Genomic DNA, 22,141 nt, shown 5'->3' on the forward strand with positions numbered 1-22,141 from the left:
CTCACTTACAGTAAGCCAAGGAATCAATCTGTACATTACAAATAGAAGTGACAGTGACATTCCAGTTCTATTAAGGTGGAAAAGCTCCCATTTTTCACAACAAGATCTGTATTTCACTCAGAGAGTCCACACAATTTCAGCTATCAAAATTCCTCCAAGAATAAGAATTGAAAAAAATAGTTACACAAATGACAACGTCTAAAAAAACATTTCTATACATTGGTCGCTGTTAAAGGAGGAAAACCAAAATGCATGTCAGACACAATGGCACCAACCACATTTGGTCTGTTCAGGACACCTGCACCTTCAAGCCAAGTCAGGTTGATCTCAGAAGCAAACAATAGTCACACAGTCATGAAATTTGATAGCATGATAATAAACGTACTTCAGTTACACCGATGATGCTCAGCTGATAACCACTATCAGTTCAGGAAAACAGTGTTACAATGAAGTCTACCCTTCTAAAAACACAGCGAACAAAATACAACAAACAAAAGGGCAAACACATACGGAGTAGAAAAGGAAATTTTCTCAGATAAAATTTCATGTTGACAACACAGAAGAGAGAACAAAAGATAATTAATCAATACCCTCTGATCAGCTCACTTCCATTCTTGCTGTAAAGGGCATAATCAGCCTCATTTCATACTTCTGCAAAAATAACATTACCAGTGAGCAATGCCAGCTTATGCTCATAACTGAAAAGAGAGCCAGTGTATCAGCAGCAAGTGATGTAATGGCAATTACACACACTGCTCATTCCCACGGCTGCAAACGGATAATTTCTCAGGATGACAATGCCAAATGCTGCAGGAGCTAAAGTTCATTATTAGGACTCTCTTGGAAAGCAATTACTGTATGAAGTTTCAGAGAAGCCATTTTAAACATCTTAATAAGTATGAACACATCTTACCAGACACACCTGTTAAGTAACAGAACAAATGTCTTTTCTATGGGAAAGAAACAGGAATTTGTTCTTTTGGCATGGTTTAGAATCCCTCTACGAATCCTTACGTGTTCAGTTTGATAAGATTTTGGAAACAACAGTAACAGATTTCACATAATAAAACCTAGTGGAAATTAAAACGTCCAATCAGTAAGTGAAACATTTAAAATTCTGCTAAAGTAAAATGAAAATAAGTTTTTGTTATTTGCATGCTTATTTTCACGTGGTCTATGGTTAGGAACTGGAATGAGAAATATGAGTTCTTTCAGGTTATGCATCTAATTCCGCAATGTACAACTGTATCCAAAATTCAAAGGCTGGCTGATACATAAGGTTGAATGTAATTAAGCAAGCTAACGTAAAGCTGTACATGGACAAACTTAATTACTCTAGTTGCTAGACTAAGAGAACCATGTCTTTATGAGATTTTGCATTTAGTAAACCAAAAAACTAAAAATCACACTTTTCATTTAACAGAGTCAACACTGGAGCCTAGCACTTCTGTCTGAAGCTCACACAGGTGTAGTCTTCTGGATCTCACCAGCAGAAAAGACTGCAACCCCCAGCTGGCCCAGCACACATTGGTAACATAGATCATCACCCCCACTGCTCTGCCAACAGAGCAGTCTGCACATATTCCCCAATTCACTCCAGGAAAAAAAAAGGAGAAAGGAAAAAAACAATAAAAAAAGTCAGGCAAGTTAGCCTCGTAGTCTGTTCTAGAAGGAGAACACCCATCCACAGCCTAAGCCATTGCTGATATTGGACTTCAATGTTTCTGAAATTTTTCCCACCTATGAAATGGTGAGAATATTAAACAATGATTAATATGTGTTAATATCACAGAATCATATAATCTTAGAATGTTAGGGGTTGGAAGGGACCTCTGGAGATCATCGAGTCCAACCCCCCGCCAGAGCAGGACCAATCTACGGCAAGTTACACAGGAACGCATCCAGACGGGTCTTGAAAGTCTCCAGAGAAGGAGACTTCACAATCTCTCTGGGGAGCCTGTTCCAGTGCTCTGTAACCCTTACAGTAAAGAAGTTCTTCCTCATGTTGAGTTTGAACTTCCTGTGCTCTAGCTTGCATCCATTGCCCCTTGTCCTATCGCAGGGCACAAGTAAAAAGAGGTTGCCCCTTTCCCCTTGACACCCAGCCCTCGTATATTTATACACATTAATCAGATCCCCTCTGTCTTCTCTTCTCCAGACTAAAAAGCCCCAGGTCTCTCAACCTTTCCTCATAAGGCAGGTGTTCCAGTCCCTTAATCATCCTCATAGCCCTCCATTGGACTCTCTCCAGTAGATCTCTGTCCCTCTTGAACTGGGGAGCCCAGAACTGAATGCAATACTCCAGGTGAGGTCTCACCAGGGTAGAGTAGAGGGGAAGGAGGACCTCACCCGATCTGCTGGACACACTCTTCTTAATGCACCCCAGGATACCATTGGCCTTCTTGGCCACAAGGGCACATTGCTGTCCCATGGATAACTTGTTGTCCACCAGGACTCCAAGGTCCTTCTCCACGGAGCTGCTCTCCAGCAGATCGCCTCCTAACCTGTACTGGTGCATTTTATTACTCCTTCCCGGGTGCAGGACTCTGCACTTATTCTTGTTGAACCTCATTAGGTTCCTCTTTGCCCAGCTCTCCAGTCTGTCCAAATCACGCTGAATGGCTGCACAGCCTTCAGGTGTATCAGCCAAACCTCCCAGCTTCCTATCAACAGCAAACTTGCTGACAAGACACTCTGTCCCTTCATCAAGGTCGTAGATGAAGATGTTGAACAGGACTGGACCCAGCACTTATCCTTGGGGGACTCCACTAGTTACAGGTCTCCAGCTGGACTTGGGACCATTGATTACCACTCTTTGGGCTCTATTGTGTAGCCATTTCTTAATCCATCTCACTGTCTGTTCTTCTACCTCACACTTCCTGAGTTTGCTCATGATGATGTCATGGGAAACTGTGTCAAACGCCTTGCTAAGGTCAAGGTAGACTACATCCACTGGTCTCCCTGCATCTACCCATTCAGTCATGACATCATAGAATGCTATCAGGTTAGTCAAGCATGATTTCCCCTTGATAAATCCATGCTGACTACTCCTGGTAACCTTTTTCTCTTCCATGTGCTTAGAGATGACCTCCAAAATGAGCCGCTCCATCATTTTTCCAGGGATGGAGGTGAGGCTGACTGGTCTGTAGTTTGCTGGATCATCCTTCTTTCCTTTTTTGAAGACTGGAGTGACACTGGCTTTCCTCCAGTCCTCAGGCACCTCTCCTGTTTGCCACGATCTTGTAAAAATGATGGAGAGCGGTAGAGCAACAACATCAGCCAGTTTTCTCAACACTCTTGGGTGCATCTCATCCGGGCCCATGGACTTGTGTGTATTCAATTTCCGTAACTGATCACTAACCCAGTCTTCACTGACTAGTGGAGAGCCTTCCCTCCTCCAGGCTTCCTCTCATACATCCAGGGTCTGGACATCACAAGTGCTGGTTTTAGGATTAACGACCAAAGCAAAAAAGGTATTCAGCAACTATGTCTTTTTGATCCAGTTCTTTCTTTGAGTTTTTGTTTAACCCCTCCCTGGAAGTGTTCAAGGCCAGGTCAGACGGGGCTTTGAGCAACCTGGTCTAGTGGAAGGTGTCCCTGCCCATGGCAGTGGGGGTTGGAACTAGATGATCTTTAAGGTCCCTTCCAACCCAAACCATTCTACGGTTCTATGAAGTTTTACATCCTTGAAAATATTTGCAGTGGTTTCAATTTCAGTGGTTTTCCCTAGCTGAAAGGAAACAAATACTACAAGAGCATCAAAAAGACATATTAGCACAAGCCAGACTTCTCACTGACAATTACATTTCATATTTAGGTCCTTTAATTGTTACTGGATGACTAAGATGTATTTTCAGTATACACAGTGACTGAAGATTCACTGGGACTTTGGTAAAAGGATGAATATGTGAAGTGGTCACTTTATCCAGGACACCCTATATGCCTGCCAATACATCTCTGTGGTGCTACAAAAGAAGGGAACAGGCAACTCTTCTCAAACCAGCAATTGTGCAGGTAAATATGATGTTAACACGTCCAGCTACAAACCCTTTAATCTGTTGCTTTGGACTAGAACTTCAGAAGGGTAAGATCAGTCAGCTGCATGGGGCGTGCCGGGCAATTCTGCCTCTGAGTTACTGCTGCTTCCGCTATAACACACCTTCCAACCAAACAGATACCAAAACTGCAGCACACATCCTACTATAGACATCTATCACATCCAACCTCTCATTACTATCTAGAATCAGATATTAATAGCATCTAGGTCTCCAAATTCTCAGACTATCTCTTTGCATGGTTGCAAATCAAATTCAGAAATACTCAGGCCACAGTTATGCAGAGCACCGCAGAGGTACTGATATTTCTTTCATGGATTAAAACATACAATACCAAATCACACTCTGGGCTGGAAAATTACATACGATTACTTTTGCTCTCAGGGGCTACTGAAGGAAGTACACTGTACCCCACAGTAATTAATTCAAGTAATCATAAAATTTCAAACAAAACATTAAAAAAAAATGTAAAAAACCCACATGAAGTGGTTAAAAAAAAAAAAAAAGAGTTAAGTCTCACATTTCCATCCTCCTTCACCCATCCAACAACAGATGAGAGAAGGAAGCTTATACAGCTCAAGCTGCAAGACAATGTTGATATTAAGTACATTCCAAGTGAAGGACTTGTCAACATTATGATCTTAGGAGAACCTCTTAAAAACAAAAAAGAAAAAAGGCATACAGTACTCAACTTGTAAAGATGTCATGTATTTATACAGCTTTCTGGCTTGTTCTCATTTTCTCTCCAAATAACTCTTACTCGGCTCCTCGACCATATTCAAGTACTGAACTGATTTGTTCAAAGAACCTACCCATGACAACTTTCAAGCACCTTCTCAATCAATAGTAGCTAGTTTAAAGCCCATCTGTGTGTAAGAATAGGACTGCTTTTTTCCTCCCAATGCATTACGTTGCACTTTATCAAATTTCGCAAGTGATTTTAATCAACAGATCTTTCTGAAATGAATGAGAGTCAGTTTTAGATTTTTGTAACCTAAATAATCTCATACAATCTCTCACACTACTCTTCATCCCTTTTTCCAGATTCTTTAGGTATATCCAGAAGAAAGGACACACCAGGAACATCACAGCCAACCTCTTCCTATTACGAAAGTTTCTTATTTATCCCTTGTTTTGTTTCATACATATTAACTCTTTGGGAATCATTTACTAATTCCTGGAAGACAGAGGATCTTTCCTCTTGAAGAGTCCTAGCAAACAATCTTGTCAAAGTCATTTGGGAATTCACGGATAACGCAACAATCGGATCATCATCAGATATACATTTCTCCTTCAAAGGACACAAGTAAATTTGGAAAGTATTACTTTTCTGATAATCATGTTACCCATTGTTTTCTAAAATGTCATTTAATAGCTCTTACATATCCTATTCACTTAACTGCAGAGGCTCCGAATTTTATTCCGGTCAGGAAAGCTGCAAAATACTCCTTATAACTGGACATTCATATACTTCAACAGGCACAACGCATAAGGCTGCCTAAACACTTTCTTCTTTTGCCTCTACTAGTGATTTCACTTCACCAGCTCCAATCAGCACCCTGGCCAACAGACTGACATTTTTTATTTGCAAGTCCTGCAACTGCAGGTTATGGGCGGTCTGCAGAGACCCTACCAGCAAAGATTCTGCTGGAGGTGACAACTCTTCATGGGCATCTCTTTGTAACAGAAAAAGCATGTACACCTCCCAAGATGTTGGTTGGTTACTCTGCTGCACAGCTGTAAAAACAGTAGGGTAAACATTTACATGTATCCCTTGTCACATTAAATTGTTAGAATCATCCTTTGCGTGGTTTTGGCCTGGGTCAACCCAAAGAATGCTTCAAGGGGACTTGAACGGTGCATGGACTAGGTACCATTTCCATTACCCAGTCTGCATCTGGCCATGCTCTTTTGGAGGTCAAAACAGCTTTAGGCAGCTATGCTCCTTGTAGGTGAAAGCGGTGCCATACCAATTGGCTTCAGAGTAAGACACTAATCTCTTACTTGCTTTATTACTAGCACAGGCAGTCTCATAGATCTGCTAGACGGCTAGTAACCTCTGTTAGAGGAACAGCTGACAATAATATAACTTAAAACCACACCAGCTTTATTTAGAGAGTAACATCTAGCTACAGCACTGAAGTAAGCCATTGCAGATTTGCAGGCAAGTACAAGGAAGACCACAGTACAGCTCAGAGGAGTAGAGACACATCAATATTAATACAACTCAGATTGCTAGAAAAATTCATATTCTTTAGAGCTTGTTACTTAAAGATCCACTTTGAACTTTGCAATAATTTGCTGAAAAAACATTCCATGGCTCCTCAGTCAGCTCCTCTTCTTAGCCTTCTCCCTCAGCTTTGAAGCAAAGTTGAGAGGCCTCTAAACAGATCTAGAAGTAGGGCATAACGGGTTTGATTAACTTTTAGAGGGGCTGTTGAGTGCACTGTCAGATAACTTTCCAAAACTCATAGCTACTGTAGGCTTTACATGTCTATGTATAACATCTCTTACAATAAATGCATTTAGATCTAGGACATCGTCATGTTCATAAACAGGAAAGTTTAATTTTTAGCTATTCTGATTGTTATTTGAAATATACACGGGAAACAGCTCAGAATACAGAAGTGCCTTTTAAACTCATCTTTCAAAGCAAGTCTGTATATCTTAGAGAACCCCAGAAGCTGTGCTGGGATTTCCTTCATTTACGACCACAAATAAGGAAAGTACAAACTTGGATGGCTGGAAAAAGTTTAGGATAATTAAAAGTTATCACAGCCCCTGCATCAGGAAAATAGAAACCAACATCAAATTACATCAATTCTTTCTAGGACATAAAGATTAGGCCTTCATTTCCCCTCTAGAATATATTTGAATTTCCTGCAACAATGTATTTTTAATCAGTAAAACAGAGAAAAGGAATCAAAGTAAAAACATTGACATGTTTATTGATTTAAAAGATTACAAAAATGAGAAGGGAAAAAAAAAGGTTCATAGTCAAGTGGTAAGACCAGAAATCAAGATGATGGCACATCTGTTGCTTTTCTTACTCCCACCCATTACAAACAAGCCTATTATAAAAAAAGACATATTATTATATAAATATAAAAGTTGTTTCTTATTACATTTCATTTTTAGGACAGTATACCAACCTTAAAATGCAAAAGCAAGCAATATACAAGGTCCCATTTGCTGTCAGAAAGGAAGTTGACTGCAAGATCTCAGGTAGCAGTTTGTGCAAATAATAGTCAAGTTTTCGTTTCCTGAGAATAGCTGCAATCTGAGGGAGGAGGGAAGACAAAAAAAAAGGGGGGACAAACTTTAATTCAGTTAGGCTCTTTTTTGCACATTGTAAAGAAAAATAAAAAAGGAAAAGGAGACATGCCCATTTAAGTAGTAAATCAAAGTCTCTTAAATTTACTGCTTTTATGAACAATACCACAGAGATTTCCTTTGAACTTGTTTCAACTGTTACAATATTTATACCAGGAAATACCTCAAGCAACCCTAAATGCGAACTATAAGCAGAATTTTATTACCTTGTTACCGTTGACCATAACAGTCAGAAATGTTATCTGCCAGATACAAGAACTTTTAAGATGTGATAAATTTACACTGAGTTTTGTCTTCCAGACAATTGAACTATCACATAATTGAGGTCAGAATATCACTATAGTAATACAGATACAGGCCCTACACAGTGTCTAGGAAGTGAGGATGTATTTCTAAAGGTTTTCTACTGCAATTAACCAACTGCAAGTCCTCCAAAAAATGTTCACCATCTGCTGGAAGAACAAAATATTCCTGACAAATTTTATAGAAATGGTATGTTATCTCTTAAAAGCTGTGTATAGCAGAAAACAGGCTGGATCTAGAAAAATAAATGTTCTTTTTGGTCAGTCTAATGTATGCCCCATGTTTTACAAAGAACAGTTACTTAATGACTCAAACACTGAAGGTCCTCAAAGTCTTTTTTTGTCCACAGAAATTCTGCAACTATCTCATGGGAAGGTGTAGAGAACCAGGCTCTTCTCAGAGGTGCACAGAGATAAGACAAGAGGCAACAGACAAGTTCAGATATGAGAAAGACAGATGAGACCTAAGGAAGAAAACTTTCCACTTGAAGGTGGCTGAATATCGGAGTAGGTTGCCCAAAGCAATTGTGGACTCTCCATCACTGGACATCCTTGAAACTCAACTGGAAAAGACCCCAAGTAACCTCATCCAACAGGCCCTGCTTTGAGCACGAGGCTGGGACTACACGGCCTCCCAAGGTCCCTCCAACCTGCGTGCTCCTATGACTCCATGAAATTATACTTTGGGTGCATCACGACACAGATTGTATTGTTTTTTCTTTTTAATAGCATTATCATCTTTATCTGCACTGATCTCCCAGGGAGTCTCAAAACTGGCAGGAGTTTTCGGTCAATGCTTATAATTAGGGAAGTTCCAAACAGAGCGAGCTTCATAGTGCTGGTGCTGATGAGAACAACAAAAGACGTCCTGTTGCATCGGGACTGGCAACACCTCTCAAGGTCTTGTTCCTCAATCTAAAAACATGGGGGAGGGAGCTGTTCTTCTGAAACACTGTCCGCTTGTACTGAAGAGCAAGTAGATGTTTTAGATTCAGAGACGGGCTGAGGATTCTGCTTAAACTAACTACAGGAAAGTTCTGCCAAAATCTGTTTCCAAAATGAAGCTGCACTAAGAATTAAGGAGAAATACATGCATCAACAGACTTCTGAAAACAGATTTACACATTACTTAATCAAGTGTCAAGGCTGCTTAAACCATAATGGATTAGGCAATAATGCAATCCAGATAATCTTTTTGTTGAAGGAAAGTCTTAACATAGTCTAAATGCCGGATCACTAGTTGCTACCTCCTCAGATATTTCTAGCCTGTTGTACAAAGGTCATGAACATTTGGATCAAAATAACATTTTTTTTTTTTGTTTTAAGAACACAGACATTATACCTGAAGTGTGAAGCCTTGCTTCCTCAGACCAAAGTGCCAGAAGTATAACAGGAAAAGATTGGTATCTTATAAACTAACATCAAACCAAAGTCTAAAATTTATTTCTGTAGCTTCTCTGACAATTTTTAGACTAATATAACTTTCTGCTTTCCCTTATCTTTACTATTCTACTCCCAAGTGAAAAATAGAAAAGAACCAGGAACAACGACACACAAACCACTCCAAAGAAACAATGCTCATGATAACTGAATGAGCTGTATGAGTAAGGGCAATGGAGCTTGATGCATGCCCATTAGAAAAAAAAAAACAACAAGAAAACCAAAACCAAATAATGCTCATAATTTTCAAAGTGCTTTATAAACATCAACTAAGCTAAATACTGTGTACAGCTGAAAAAAAGGCAAGAGCAGACTATGGAGCAGGTTCTCCTCCTCCACCACCAATGGTCTGATTACATGGAAAAACTACCAGAAATACTTCTGGACACCACCTTGCTCTCCCTTTCAGTTCCACACACTTCAGAAAAGTACTATTAAAGTTGAGATTGGCAAGACAGAAAGATTATGAAATCTGTCAGACTGCAGTGTTCATGGCTCCTACTGCAATACATTTCACTCAAGTGAGCTAGGAGGACAGTGTGATGAATGCCCAATTCTTACAACAAATGCACTGCTCAAGGCTTGGCAGCGGACGTCGGTAGCACATAGCAGCATGGAAGGAGAAGGCATCAGGACATCCAGCAGATATTTCCTTGGCAAACTATTAATCTCCATGAAGAAGCTAACAGATGTAGCAGAAGGGCTGTAAGTTACCTGAGACTCTCTGCAGAGTCAGTCAGACAGAAATTAACATCTCGTTGACATTACAGTCTCAGCTCTCCAGCTATAAAAGGAGCATACCAATCCTAGGACACCTTTATTTAGGCACCTCGGGGTGGTCTGTATCAGGACCTTAGCGCTCATAGCTGTAAAAGTTAGTTTGGGGTGTTATTCACTACAAGAATGAAGGACTGCAATTCTGATTCAGCTCACTGATCCAAACAGTTGACTATCATGTATCCAGGAATGGCCAAAACCAGCTCCGTACCTCCCATTCCTCTTGTCACCCTTCTCCATAATTTCTTAGTTTCACTATTCTCTTTTTGAGATGGAGTGACAAGAATTTTACAAAATAAAATTCTTCAGTGCTTACAAATTATTGTAGATGTTCAGCTTTAGTAAGACAGTACGGCGTGTCCGCAACACAAGTGGAGCACTGCTGTGATAGGTAATGCCACCAGTGTTTGCTGCTACATGAAACCCAGACACAATGCTGCCTCCCCTCAATCTCATGCTGCTGGTGCTGCCTCACCTCACCTCCTAACCCAGAGGTTCAGCCATAATCCAGGGAGCAGAAGCGACACACTCCTCACACCACTGTAAGATCACAATTTCACGGGAAAGAAAAGCACAATCCACTTCCAGTGCTGCCTCTCCCTCTATTTCTGAAGCCATGGCTTTTCTCCTGCCTATTACCCTTTATGAGAAGGAGAGGACAGCCCAAAAAATGTCTGGAATCAGGGAGAGGAGATTCCACCGAATGCCAGTGGATTAAGACCCAGGTTTCATTTATTCATGACTTCTCCAGGCAGACCACAGCAATGTAGCCTTACCTACCTCAGGGTGAAGAATGCTCCAGCATCTCCTTTGACTAACAGCAGCTTAGGAACACACTAGATCTGCTGCAACTTCCTACTCTGGCTTTCCATAAAACACTGAGTCACTCTTAAAATCTCTTATTTTCAAGGCATGTAATGACCTGGCCTTAGGATATTTAGAAGAACTATAAAACTGTCTGGGATAAAGACAGTCATTAACAACTCCACCCTGCAATGGAACTTAACATTGAACCAAGACAACCCTTCCCTGTACAGCACCACCTTTCCTTTAAAGAAAAATCAGTAAGACTGTGGAATAAAGTTTCACAGATACTAAGAGCTATCACTGACTGCACTGTTTTCCATTCCAGATAGAAGGCACACGGCTTTTGCTTCTCATTTACATATATACTGTATATTGTCCATTTAAAAAAAAATATGACAACACTGTAAAATCAAAATGTCACCCTGTACACCCATCTCTCTAGGGAAGAGACTACAAAGGGAATGAAAGACGTAATGTAACCAATGTCCATCACGTAAACCAATACACTTGTCACCGACATTTGAAGTAATAGATAATGGCACTTTCTCAAGGCAATTTGCTCTCTGCAGGTGAAGAATATCCAGGTTTGAAATACTTACTTAACATTAAAGATTTATTTATTCATCAAGAAAACTTGCAGCCCTATTAAGAATTAAGCATCTGAGTCAGAGCAGAGTGTAACCACTCCTTGTAACTTAATTTGCAAGAATTCCAAGATACCTGGAAAGTAATAAAGAGAACCCACATTTCAAAAACTAAAACTGATCTTTTCCTCTCGCCACAATTTAAGTTTTCTTACGCTATGACGTTTTATGCACAAAAAAGAAACTTTAAGCAGTAGTACAGTCTGCAGCCTTTATTTGGCCTATGTAACCATGAAACAGAGACTTCAGTACTCATTATCCACAGCCCATACCAACAGCTGAGCATTTGCCTGTAACGGCCTTCACAGCCCTTCCTGCAATTTAACTCCCCTGTATTCTCTCTCAAAACCAGCAGAGCTCAAGCCACAGAGCTCTAGAAATAGGACAGAGAGCCCAGCTTTGCTAACATTTTTACATTCTCATTTTCTAATACTAATAAGTCCTGTCTTTCCCAATCTCCCACAAGAAATATTTTTCTAGATGCCCAAACACTCAACAACTAAGAGCAAAATGGATTTTAAAACAAATCATACACTGTCACAGGGTAGATGGCCTAAGAATGTCCAAAGTTTTTACAACTTTCTAATTTCCTTCTATTCACATCCACAAGTTCCAGCTCTTGATCTCCCTTCAGTCCAACTCAATCTGCAGAAAATACAGACATACCACAGAAGAAACGAATGAATCACAGTTAGAGGAAAGAAAAGGATCAACGGGGGGAAAAAGGGTGAAGCAAAAAGAATCCTAGATATTTCATCATTAAAAATATAAACAGTAGAGCTAGGAAAAAAAAAGATAACAGAGAAAATGTTTCAGGAAAAAAGCTGAAAATAACAGATTTCATTAAGAAATAAGTAGAAAATTTTCAAGTATTCAAATATCATAATACAGGCATTAAAGGATGTTTTAATATTTTAAATGCCTGTTGCTACTTTTCCAGTGATTTGCAAACCCCTAAGACAAAATTCCAAGCCTCTCCTACATACAAGACTAGAGTTTTGTTATTTAAGTGACAGCCGAGTAACACATACATAACTGTGTACTGAAATTTTGAGGAAGTAAAAAAATTTCCTAGCAACGAGTCTAAAGAATTAGCAGCACAAGTGGAGATAGCTTATGAAAATTATCATTATATTTATTGCTGTATTTGCTTCACCTGCGCACAAGTACTTCACAACTAAAACCCAGAAGACTATTAAACTACATAGTCTGTGTATCACTGGATATTATAATTATGAGGGTAAGCATATGTGCATCTGGATTAAATTTACATAGATCACAACACTGCAGTCCTCAGACAACCAAACTTTTGCATGCTACAGTCAGACAAGACACGTGCATTACTGTTTAATAACATCTCCAAGTGAGAACCTCATTTGATGAAATATACCCCAGTTGTCCTCATGTGACATATGTGCCCTACACACACACTGGACAGGGGAATTAAACACCTGCCAGCCTGACTTCCTGAGAAAATACTTCTGTCCCCAAACACGATTAGTTTGGTACTAAGAATGTGGTCAGGTAAAGCCTCTTGAATAAGATCAGTCAAGAATGGGGGAAAGATTTCCTTTCCACACTTGAAGACTGATCCAGCACTGCCCTGTGTCCCACCACCACCTGTGGGAAAACTGAAAACAAGAAGCCTCTGACTTATTTTTTAAGAAAAACAACTCCATTCCTCACTTCTGCACACAACTGTTTAAAACTTGAAACCCAAAATTCAATTATGCTTTACTGCAGGCCTGGCAGAAGGCTTTTGAAGGCAACCCCACACCATCCTTACTATCAAAGGGAATGAACAGCAGGATTAATACATGACAGACACCACAGCAAAAGACATGACCACAAACCTGCCCTCCAGAATCCTTGAATATACAAGCACCATAACGATTCCCTAAACAGCTGATTATCTTTTATGCACCCAGCCCAGACTGGAAGATTTCTCCTTCTTCTGTTCAGCAACCCAATGTAAACTGATGACAGATCTACTCTGCAATGGTAATCGCCCCATTTCCCTTACAGTTGAAAAGAAGCTCTGATTTAACCCTCACTAAAACACTTTGGCCATTACCATCTTGAAATAGATAGAAAGAAAATGTTCATATATGTGAAAAACTCTATTTAATACATTTTTAAAAAATTGCTATGAAATTATATTTAGCATAGGTGGAAAAAAACATGAAAGAGAGGCTACTACATCTCTAAGACTGTTTTCATGTGAATGAAATGAGGGTAGGAAGAAGAAATGTTTTTTAGACCTTTATGTACAGTGCAATATAGAGGGGAGCTGGAAGGAGGAGATCATCCCTCAAATTAAATGCAAACACTCATGAAATAATACAGTAGTCACTCAAAGAAAAAACATTGCTAATGATTTGAACTCTAAGGCCTCCTGTATTTTATGTATTTTAAAAAGCCTGCTCAGTAAAAATAAAGAAATAGACAGAAAAACTGCTTTCTAGCATTAACCACAGAATTCACACAACTGCATTTTGACTCTCCAACATGAAAACATAATTATGAAAAAAACAGTCCACCAGATTCAGGATACCATCAGTTTGTGCAAGAGTACTACTGAAGCCCTTTCTTTTTTTAATTTAGTCTTCATACACAAATTTTAAGCCCTATAGAACTAAGAAATCAGAATTGATTTATTCCATCTTAACCATGGAATAATATATGCATTTCCCACATCATCCTTAAAATACAGCTACATAGTGCAAGACTTTGAGCTAAGTTATGAATGTGTTCCAGCAGAGAAGGACTCCAAAACAAGCTTTCCCATGATCAGAGGCACCAGTCAGGCCTGATTATTTTAACGATGTGTGATGTAACCCCGACAAGTAATCATCATCCAACCGCAATAACCTGAGCTTCACCTCCAGTATCCTCAGTCTTCATCTTCGTTCCTGAACTAGGATTTCACAGGAGGCATTTGACTTAATGAACGTGCTAATTGGCTGCCCAATGTACATAGTCTTACAGGTTACGTGGCAGGCTAAAAAACCGCAGACCTTGCACCAACTCTACCATCACGTGTACAACGTTATTTTTTCTTTCCCTCCTCCATCAAACCACCATTTCCTAAGTTGGTACAAAGTGTATGTGTTTAAGAACACTACCCCTCCATCACATTTTAGTTAAATTAGCCAACATATACAGCACTGATTGATGGAAGCTGAAAAAAGCACCATCATATCTCTCTCATTCCTACATGATACCCAACTAAAATCAAGCACATTGTAACAAACTTTTATTTAAAAAAAAAAAAGAAAGAAGGAAAAAAAAAAAGCTACAGAAATATTCAGACACCTAGCCAAATCTCCAGGAAGGCACAATTCAATGATATTTATAAGAGTGACTATCTGGCACATTTAGGCACCTTTAAAATGCAAATTTAGAGACGATCAATAACGCTGTGTAGATGGTTTACATAATACATACACTGCCAGTCATGTATTATGTCAAATAATACAGTCAAAAAACCCACGGAAAATTTTATACCTGAAGTCACATGTGCATGCTAAAAGTGAAGCAATCCTCCCTATTTAAAGTAGTTAAGAAAATACCTCAGATTACTGAAGCAGCAGGCAAAGCTACAGACTGATGGCAGATTTCTTTCATAATTATATTCAATTATTTATATGTTCTTTCATAACCATTTGCAACTTTGTATGAATTTTACAAGAACATTATTGCATTTGCTTTATATAAATTATTTTTAAGTGCTTTGGAGTAACTTAATCTCAAAATGCCCTCAGGTAACACTTGGGTTTTGAAAGACACTTGTTCAAATCAGCAATTTGTTTCTCATGCCTCCTCTTAAACATTCAGATTTGTCGTTCCTCAATTAGCTGATCCCTCCCTGATTTCACTCATTACAAAACCAGGCTTCCAGATTTTTTAATTTCGTAAGTCAGTTCCTCCAATGCTCTGAGGAAGAGTGTCCTGCTCTCTCCTCTGACTTCCTCTGTCCCTTGTGAGATGTCATATAAGGATCACCATCAGGGGGTTGGGTTGTTTTGGTTTGGCTTTTTTTAAAATTTTCCGTATCATCCACCCAACTAAATAAAGAAATGAACAGGAGTACTCCTGTACTCTTTGAATGACATCTAAATTACCTTCAATCCTGGCATCACTCTCATTCCATGACAGCTTATCTTCGCCACTTGTTTCCCTTGTACTTAAAGGAGCAGAGGGCTATTTTTCATTCCCCCTGAAATGTCTAACTCAGTATAATTTTCAATTATTTTCCTCCTACCACGAAATTCTTGCACTTTACTATACAGTTGTATCAACTTAAGAGAACAGACTTACATCTCCTTAATAAACAGTCCCTTTAACGATTTTTGCTGGTTCCCAGTATCTGCAGTGTCTTTACCAAGGCTCACTCAGTCAAGGCTGGGGCTTTCCCTGGTTTCCACCATTACTGGGACGCAGGTTCCAGGTTACTCCTTCCATCTTGGAGCATAAATTTTTCAGTCCACCTGAATTCATTAACTGATTCTTTTAAAATTCTCAGTATCTCAGCATCTCAGCAAAATACTATTTTTGTTTATTTTCAATTTATGAAAGAATTTTACTGGTCTGGCCCGAAAGCCACCTGAACAGAACAGAATGATCACAGCCTGGAATGAAGATGTCACAACCAGGTTCTTACTTTAGCAACATTTAAGCTAATTTTAGCCATATTTAACCCAGCTTCCAGAAGAATCTAAAGACAAGAACACACCGACCTACACGTCGTTCATAACATAGCACAGAGATACGGGACACAGCACAGTATTCAGATGATCAGCTATACCAGCACAACGCAATCACACACCACTATCACAGCAACTCCAGGTACCAGGTCCTGACAGAAATGAGTTTCCTGATGGCCCACCCCAGAGATCCAAGCTGGCATACAGATGCAGATTCAAGGGTAACACTAACATCCTTCTTAGTCTCCCCACCCTACTTCCAAATACACAATGGTTCGCAGCACAAACAAACAAAAACCACATTTTAATACACCCAGCAATTCTGGGCTATTTTAGAATACAATCTGGCCAGTACGGCCTTCTTGCACACCTCAGAAGGATGACACATTATGACTATGTCTACACTGGCAGATAAGACAGGATCTGTTCTAGTGTTAGCTGGCTCCCCGGCTTTGCTCAGAACCAGTCCAAACAGCTCTCCCTAAGAGAAACGGCACGTGAAGCGAGCCTGAAGCAGCAGCAGCATGGCCGGCGTGGACCATCCATCGGTGGGGCCGACCTCTGGCCCTATCCTACAGCAATGTAAATATAGCCAGGAAAGTGATGTGACACTCACACTTCACTCTGCCTCACCTCGACTTTGGATGATGGTTCTGTCTTCCATCCAACAGTTTTCAAAATAATTCATTAGCACAACAATTAGGTTTGTTCTTGTTATTGTCTCTAGTCAATTGGTGATTTATCAGTGAAGAGACCTGACAGCTACCATTTGCAAGATCACCTCACCCATGCTGTACTAGTACCAATGTCCCTCCCATGTTTAGACAGGAAGAAAAAACGCCTTATACTTGTACAATTGCTGACAGCAGATGTGTCTTTAACAATGCTATATACAATGCTGCCCTAGGGAGCTCACAAAATAAATAATACAGATTAAAAGAAAGAATACAGACACTGAGGGGTCAATTAGAGCCAAAGAAGATATCAGCACTGGAATTGAAAGTAGGAAAAAAAAAATTGACACAGAAAGAAAAAGCAGCAATTGGCATCTAAGCATCTGAAAGCTATTACAAGCACAGGACGTAGCAGATATGGCACACGCATGAAAAATATTACAAGTGAGACCAAAATTAGTATGAAATTAGTATGAAAAGAGTATCAAAAGTGAGACCAAAATGAGTATGAAAAAGGTACAAGAAGAAATTAAGTGAAAGAAATCAATAAAATATAGCAAGCCCCAAGGATCATTAAAAAATGTCCAGGAATAGCAGACTCCGGTTACACCTGTTCTGCTAAATAATTGGCTGAACCATCCCCTGGTCCAGAGGACACGTCGAACAGACCTGCTGGCATCCACGCTGCTTTAGGCCTGCTGCTCCTCTCCTCTACACCAGCAGATCTGTCTGGGAGAGAGGCATTTGGAGCCAGAGCCAGGAGTAAATCAATGGGCAGCGTGAACCACGAAGGGGCCAGTGCTCAAGCACTTCCTCAAGGAGAGGAAGGCTTGTGTTTGAGAAGGGCAGGACAGCAGCTCAGTTGGAGAGGCAGGGAGGGAGCCTGGCTTAAATTAAGTGAAGAAAACACATGATCAGACCATGAGAAAGAAAAGGTGAAAGACACGAATTACTCTTGCCATCCCACAGGCAAAAAGTTAGATGAATTAGCTTAAATGCAAAGTTAAGATTTTTACCTTATTTAGATCAAGAGAAAATGTTATCAACAGATACGATTATCTCGAGATACTACAAAGATTTCATACATACTACTGCAAAACACGTGCCATCATCAAACAAGTGCCTAAAACCTACAAGCCCTCAGGAAACAGAGGACTTTGGTCTAAGGCATGTGATGAACGGCAGATTTCCCATAAGAAATCAACAGAAATGCCGGGAAACAGAAGCCAAGACAATTAAAATCCAATATTCCAGCCTCTCATTTCCCTTTCCCCAGCTTTATGCAATTTCCCTGTGAAATCATTCACTTCTCCTCACCTCTGTGAATTTCTAGAAGTCTGAATTCTTCAACTTTGAAAATACAAGATTACACCTTCACATTTTCTTTAGCCTTGACTAGTCTAAAACAGAAGTATAGATAGAACAAAGTACAACAAACTATGATGAAGGACTTTTTCAGTAAAGTCTTCTTAAGATATCAAGAGAGGCACTTTTTAAGAAGTGTAATTATAAGGTTTGGGGGAAATTGCTTGGGATTTCTTTTGGGGGTATGAGGTGTTCAGCAAATTTTAACTTTTTTTTTTTTTTTACATTGGGGCACTTGGTTTGTGAAATATAAGCAGTCTTTATTATGAAATAGACATTCCTGTCAGCTACTTCGTAAGGAGAAGGACAATTCAATTTAGATACAAAACCTACTTTTGCTAAAGCAATCAATTTGTACTGGAGCAAAAATAAAGATAGTGGAAGTATGATATCTGAAGATTATATTTTTTCCAACTAAACAAAAATACTCAAGCACAGTTATTTAAAAAAACACCCCACAGTACAGCACTACTTAAAGGCAAAGAGTCTTTGCAGCCATTTATGGAAAACCAGTATTTCATTCATTAAATGCTAGTAGCACTTAACTTGGCTCCATCAGTCCCCCATTGACTGAAGAGTAGCAAAATATTTAAGAGATGTGGGTGTAGATGTTATGGGTTTGGACTCTGGATTATAACTGTCCCTAACCATTTTCTCTCCCAGGAGAACCTCTGGCAATTGATTGTCATTCATTTCCACACAAGCTTTTGTGAGAGGAAACTCTCATCTACTTTCCTTAGTTATAAGCTTGTGGCAGCAGAAGGAACAAATAAGCAGAAGCCATTTTAGAGGCTTGACATAGAAAAATTAAGTGCAATTTTTTGTTGCTGAGCTCTGCAAAGGACTGGGACTAAGTAGTACCAGAAACATTCTGAACATACATAGATATAACTATAAAGATAAAATAACTTAAGTTCATCCCCTTATGAGAATCTCGGAATACAGAAAAGGACTGAACATTTGTGCTGTACAACTGTGATATTTCATTTACAAATACAAGGTTTTCAAGCACAGCTTTAAGCCCAGCAAAGAGTGAATTTAGCGATGGTTCTCTTAATTCAGGATTGTTCTTTCTCTGCCAAGCTACTTAATGTGCAAGGCTTCTGCTTCCTCCTCTGCAGTCCTCACGCACCCTTTCACTCCTTACCTTACCCTGGCTCTGGTGCTCGTCAAACTCTGCTTAATAAATCAATTCAATTCATTAATGCAGCTGAAAATTACCCCAGCTAAAAGCAGGGTAGTAACCTCTTCTGAGTTAGTGAACAAATCGAATCTGCTCAAGGAAAGTTGAGGTCCAAGGCCACAGAAAGAAAGGAGTACAGTTATGTGTCTGGGAGCAAAGGAAGGCAAGTGCTTCCTTTGCTTCCTCCCTCTTTAGGTAGCAGTAAGATTTTAGAGCAGCTCAGCTTTACTCTGACAAGTCAAGCTAAACGCTGTCAACAAAAACCTAAGAAAATTAAAAACTGTAAAGACGGCAGCGTAAAAACTGATACAGATGCTTTGCAGGGCAGTGTGACATTGGTTGAGAAGGTTCCCACCCCACCTTGGATTTGTGACAAGATGTAACTGTTTATGTAGCTACAATGTAAAACACATCAGGAAAACTTTTCGGGTTTTGGGTTTGTTTTTCTTTTCAAAGAAATAAAAACAGCGAGCTTTTCCCCTAACCCGTGACTGCACAACTGAGTGAACTGTAACACAGCTATGAGCTTGAATCTCTTTACCAGGCTTGGCTGCTGGAGAACTTTGATTTAATTACAGAGCTGTTTAAGCTGCTTTATCTTTAGCCAGACCTGACAGATCACCACTAGACCTCTCATGGCTCATTTCAGGCCCATTCTCTGCTGGTACAAGTATTTATGCTCCCACACAGTAAAGTGGATAAGAATACAGATACAAAGAAAAAACTACTGGGGGGGGACAGGAGTAGGAGAGGGAGCGTTCTTCTATTAGTTTCCTGATCCAGCTCACTGTATGCTCACACAAACAGCTGCTACTTCTGTTTGTGTCAGCTCAGAGTAAAAATGTTCAGTGTCAGACATGACAACTCCTTAGGTCCACGCTGCTACCAAAGAGCTATTAACTTTTTTTATCATGTAATTGGATATTGTCACAATTTTCACTCAAGACACACTTCAATGGGAGCTTAAAGGAATTATGTCAGGACTGGTGCAGTCCCACTCCTTCCCTTCTCTTTATTACATAGCTCGATAATTTTGTTGTACCTGCACTGGTACAGAGTTGAAAGTACAGACTCAATGACTTGTTTTTCTTTCTTTAAGACTTAGCTTGGGGCCACCTCACTACTCAATCCTGCAAGCACCACTACAGGAGAAACACAGAGGTGGGGACAGAAGGAAGAGCTCACCTGCAGCAATTCCAGCTTAGATCAGCTTCCAGGACATGTTTACACAGATGGCTGCAAACAGATCCCGACTCCTCTACCTACACCCTAATTTTCTGGAAGCAAGCCAGCTGCAACTGAGGTGATATAACCAAGCCTAACTGCACACTCAAGCTAAGATACCTTACCTGTAGGATACTTTCTGAATACCTAAGACTCCTTTAGCCTTAATGCATTTTTTTAGCCTTGCTTCATTATACAAGGGAACCTCTTTGATCCTAAGGCACTGAGTACCAAGGTGTCAGCAACAGTAATACACATGTGCTCATGCTACTGCCAAAGATACAACACTAGCCTCCCAGGCAAATATTAAGTTCTTTTATTCAGGTATCATAGGTACTGGAAAATGACAAACAGGATATTCAGGCTGTGCCCATGCCCTCCTACCTCACCAGCTTCACCCCTCTCACAGCATCTGTTATGCCACCAGACCCCATCACCCCCCATGCCCTTCTCCTCCTCTCCTAGGGCCAGATTCAACACACACCCCCTCTCCTGCCCCTCCTCCCTCAAGCACCAGGCTCTCCCCCCCCATAAAACACTTATGCCCTCTAGCCCTCAAACCAAGCTGCCCCCACCATCATCTCTCTCCTCCCCAGCACCAGACTCCCCCAAAAAGATCCTTTTTGCTCTCCTCACCCCAATGTCAGGCTGCCCCTTGACATCTCTCCTGCCCTTCCTCTTCCAACATACCCCTCTCCCTCCACCCCAGACCAGCATCCCCCTCCCTTGATACACCTCATGCCCTTCCCCCTCCCCCCCCCATCCGCCAAGCCAGACTCCCCCTGCTCCGATATCCCTTGTGCTCCCCCAAAATACCCCTCATGCCCTTCCGCCTCACCTCAGGCCAGGCTCCCCCTCCCATGTCCCCTGTACCCTTCCCTTCCACCCCAGGCCAGGCTCCCCCCACCCTGATATCCCTCATGGCCTACCACCCAAAAACAAGGCCAGGCTCCCACCTCTCTGATACCCCTTGTGCCTTTCCCCTACGCCAGCCCCCCCCTCATGCCCTTGCCCCCTCATACCAGACCCTCCCCTCATGCCCCCTCCTAGGCCAGACCCTCCCCTCATGCCCTTGCCCCCTCCTAGACCAGACCCTCCCCTCATGCCCCCTCCTAGGCCAGACCCTCCCCTCATGCCCCCTCCCAGGCCAGGCTCCCCCCCCTCCCCACACACCCACCAAGTAGAGGGTGCCGTAGATGCGGAGGGACTCGGCCAGGGCCCCCTGCGTGACGTGCAGGACGGCCCAGGAGCACCGCGGGTGCCAGGTGTGCCCGATCTCGTAGCAGTTGTGGGGGATGGATTTGCTCAGCGCCGCCATCTTCGCCGCGCGCGGACGGGAGGGGAGGGGGCGCGCGCGGCCGCCGCGTCACCGCCGATGCAGGAGAAAGGTCGCGCGGGCGGCGGCGGGGTTACTCGCGGGCAGCCGCTCTCCCCCCCCTCCCCTCCGCGCGGCTCGCGTGAGGCCGGCAGCCAATCCGCGGCCGCCGGGGGCGGGGAGCGGCGGGGGCGGGGTAGCGCGAGCCGGCGCGCACGTGGGCTGGGGGCACGCGGCGGTGACCGTGCCGCGCCGTGTCGCGATCCCCCCCCGGAGCCTGACCCGGTGCCGCTGCCCGCGGGGGGGCTGCGGGTGA

The 22,141-nt window shown here is 41.4% G+C and overlaps 1 protein-coding gene across 1 annotated transcript in view; it reads right to left on the reverse strand.

Moving 5' to 3' along the window:
- The window catches only part of TMEM135 (transmembrane protein 135), a 200,957-nt gene extending 179,016 nt beyond the window's left edge, over positions 1 to 21,941 (reverse strand). The window contains exons 1-2 of the mRNA XM_068423686.1: positions 21,688 to 21,941; positions 7,208 to 7,335 (exon numbers count right to left, since the gene is read on the reverse strand). Coding sequence (XP_068279787.1) covers positions 7,208 to 7,335; positions 21,688 to 21,828 — 269 coding nt within the window. The 5' untranslated portion in view covers positions 21,829 to 21,941. The remainder of the gene's footprint in view (positions 1 to 7,207; positions 7,336 to 21,687) is intronic.
- Positions 21,942 to 22,141: the final 200 nt, after the last annotated feature.

The sequence above is a fragment of the Nyctibius grandis genome, chromosome 2 (genome assembly GCF_013368605.1).
Source record: "Nyctibius grandis isolate bNycGra1 chromosome 2, bNycGra1.pri, whole genome shotgun sequence".
Classification (NCBI taxonomy): domain Eukaryota; kingdom Metazoa; phylum Chordata; class Aves; order Nyctibiiformes; family Nyctibiidae; genus Nyctibius; species Nyctibius grandis.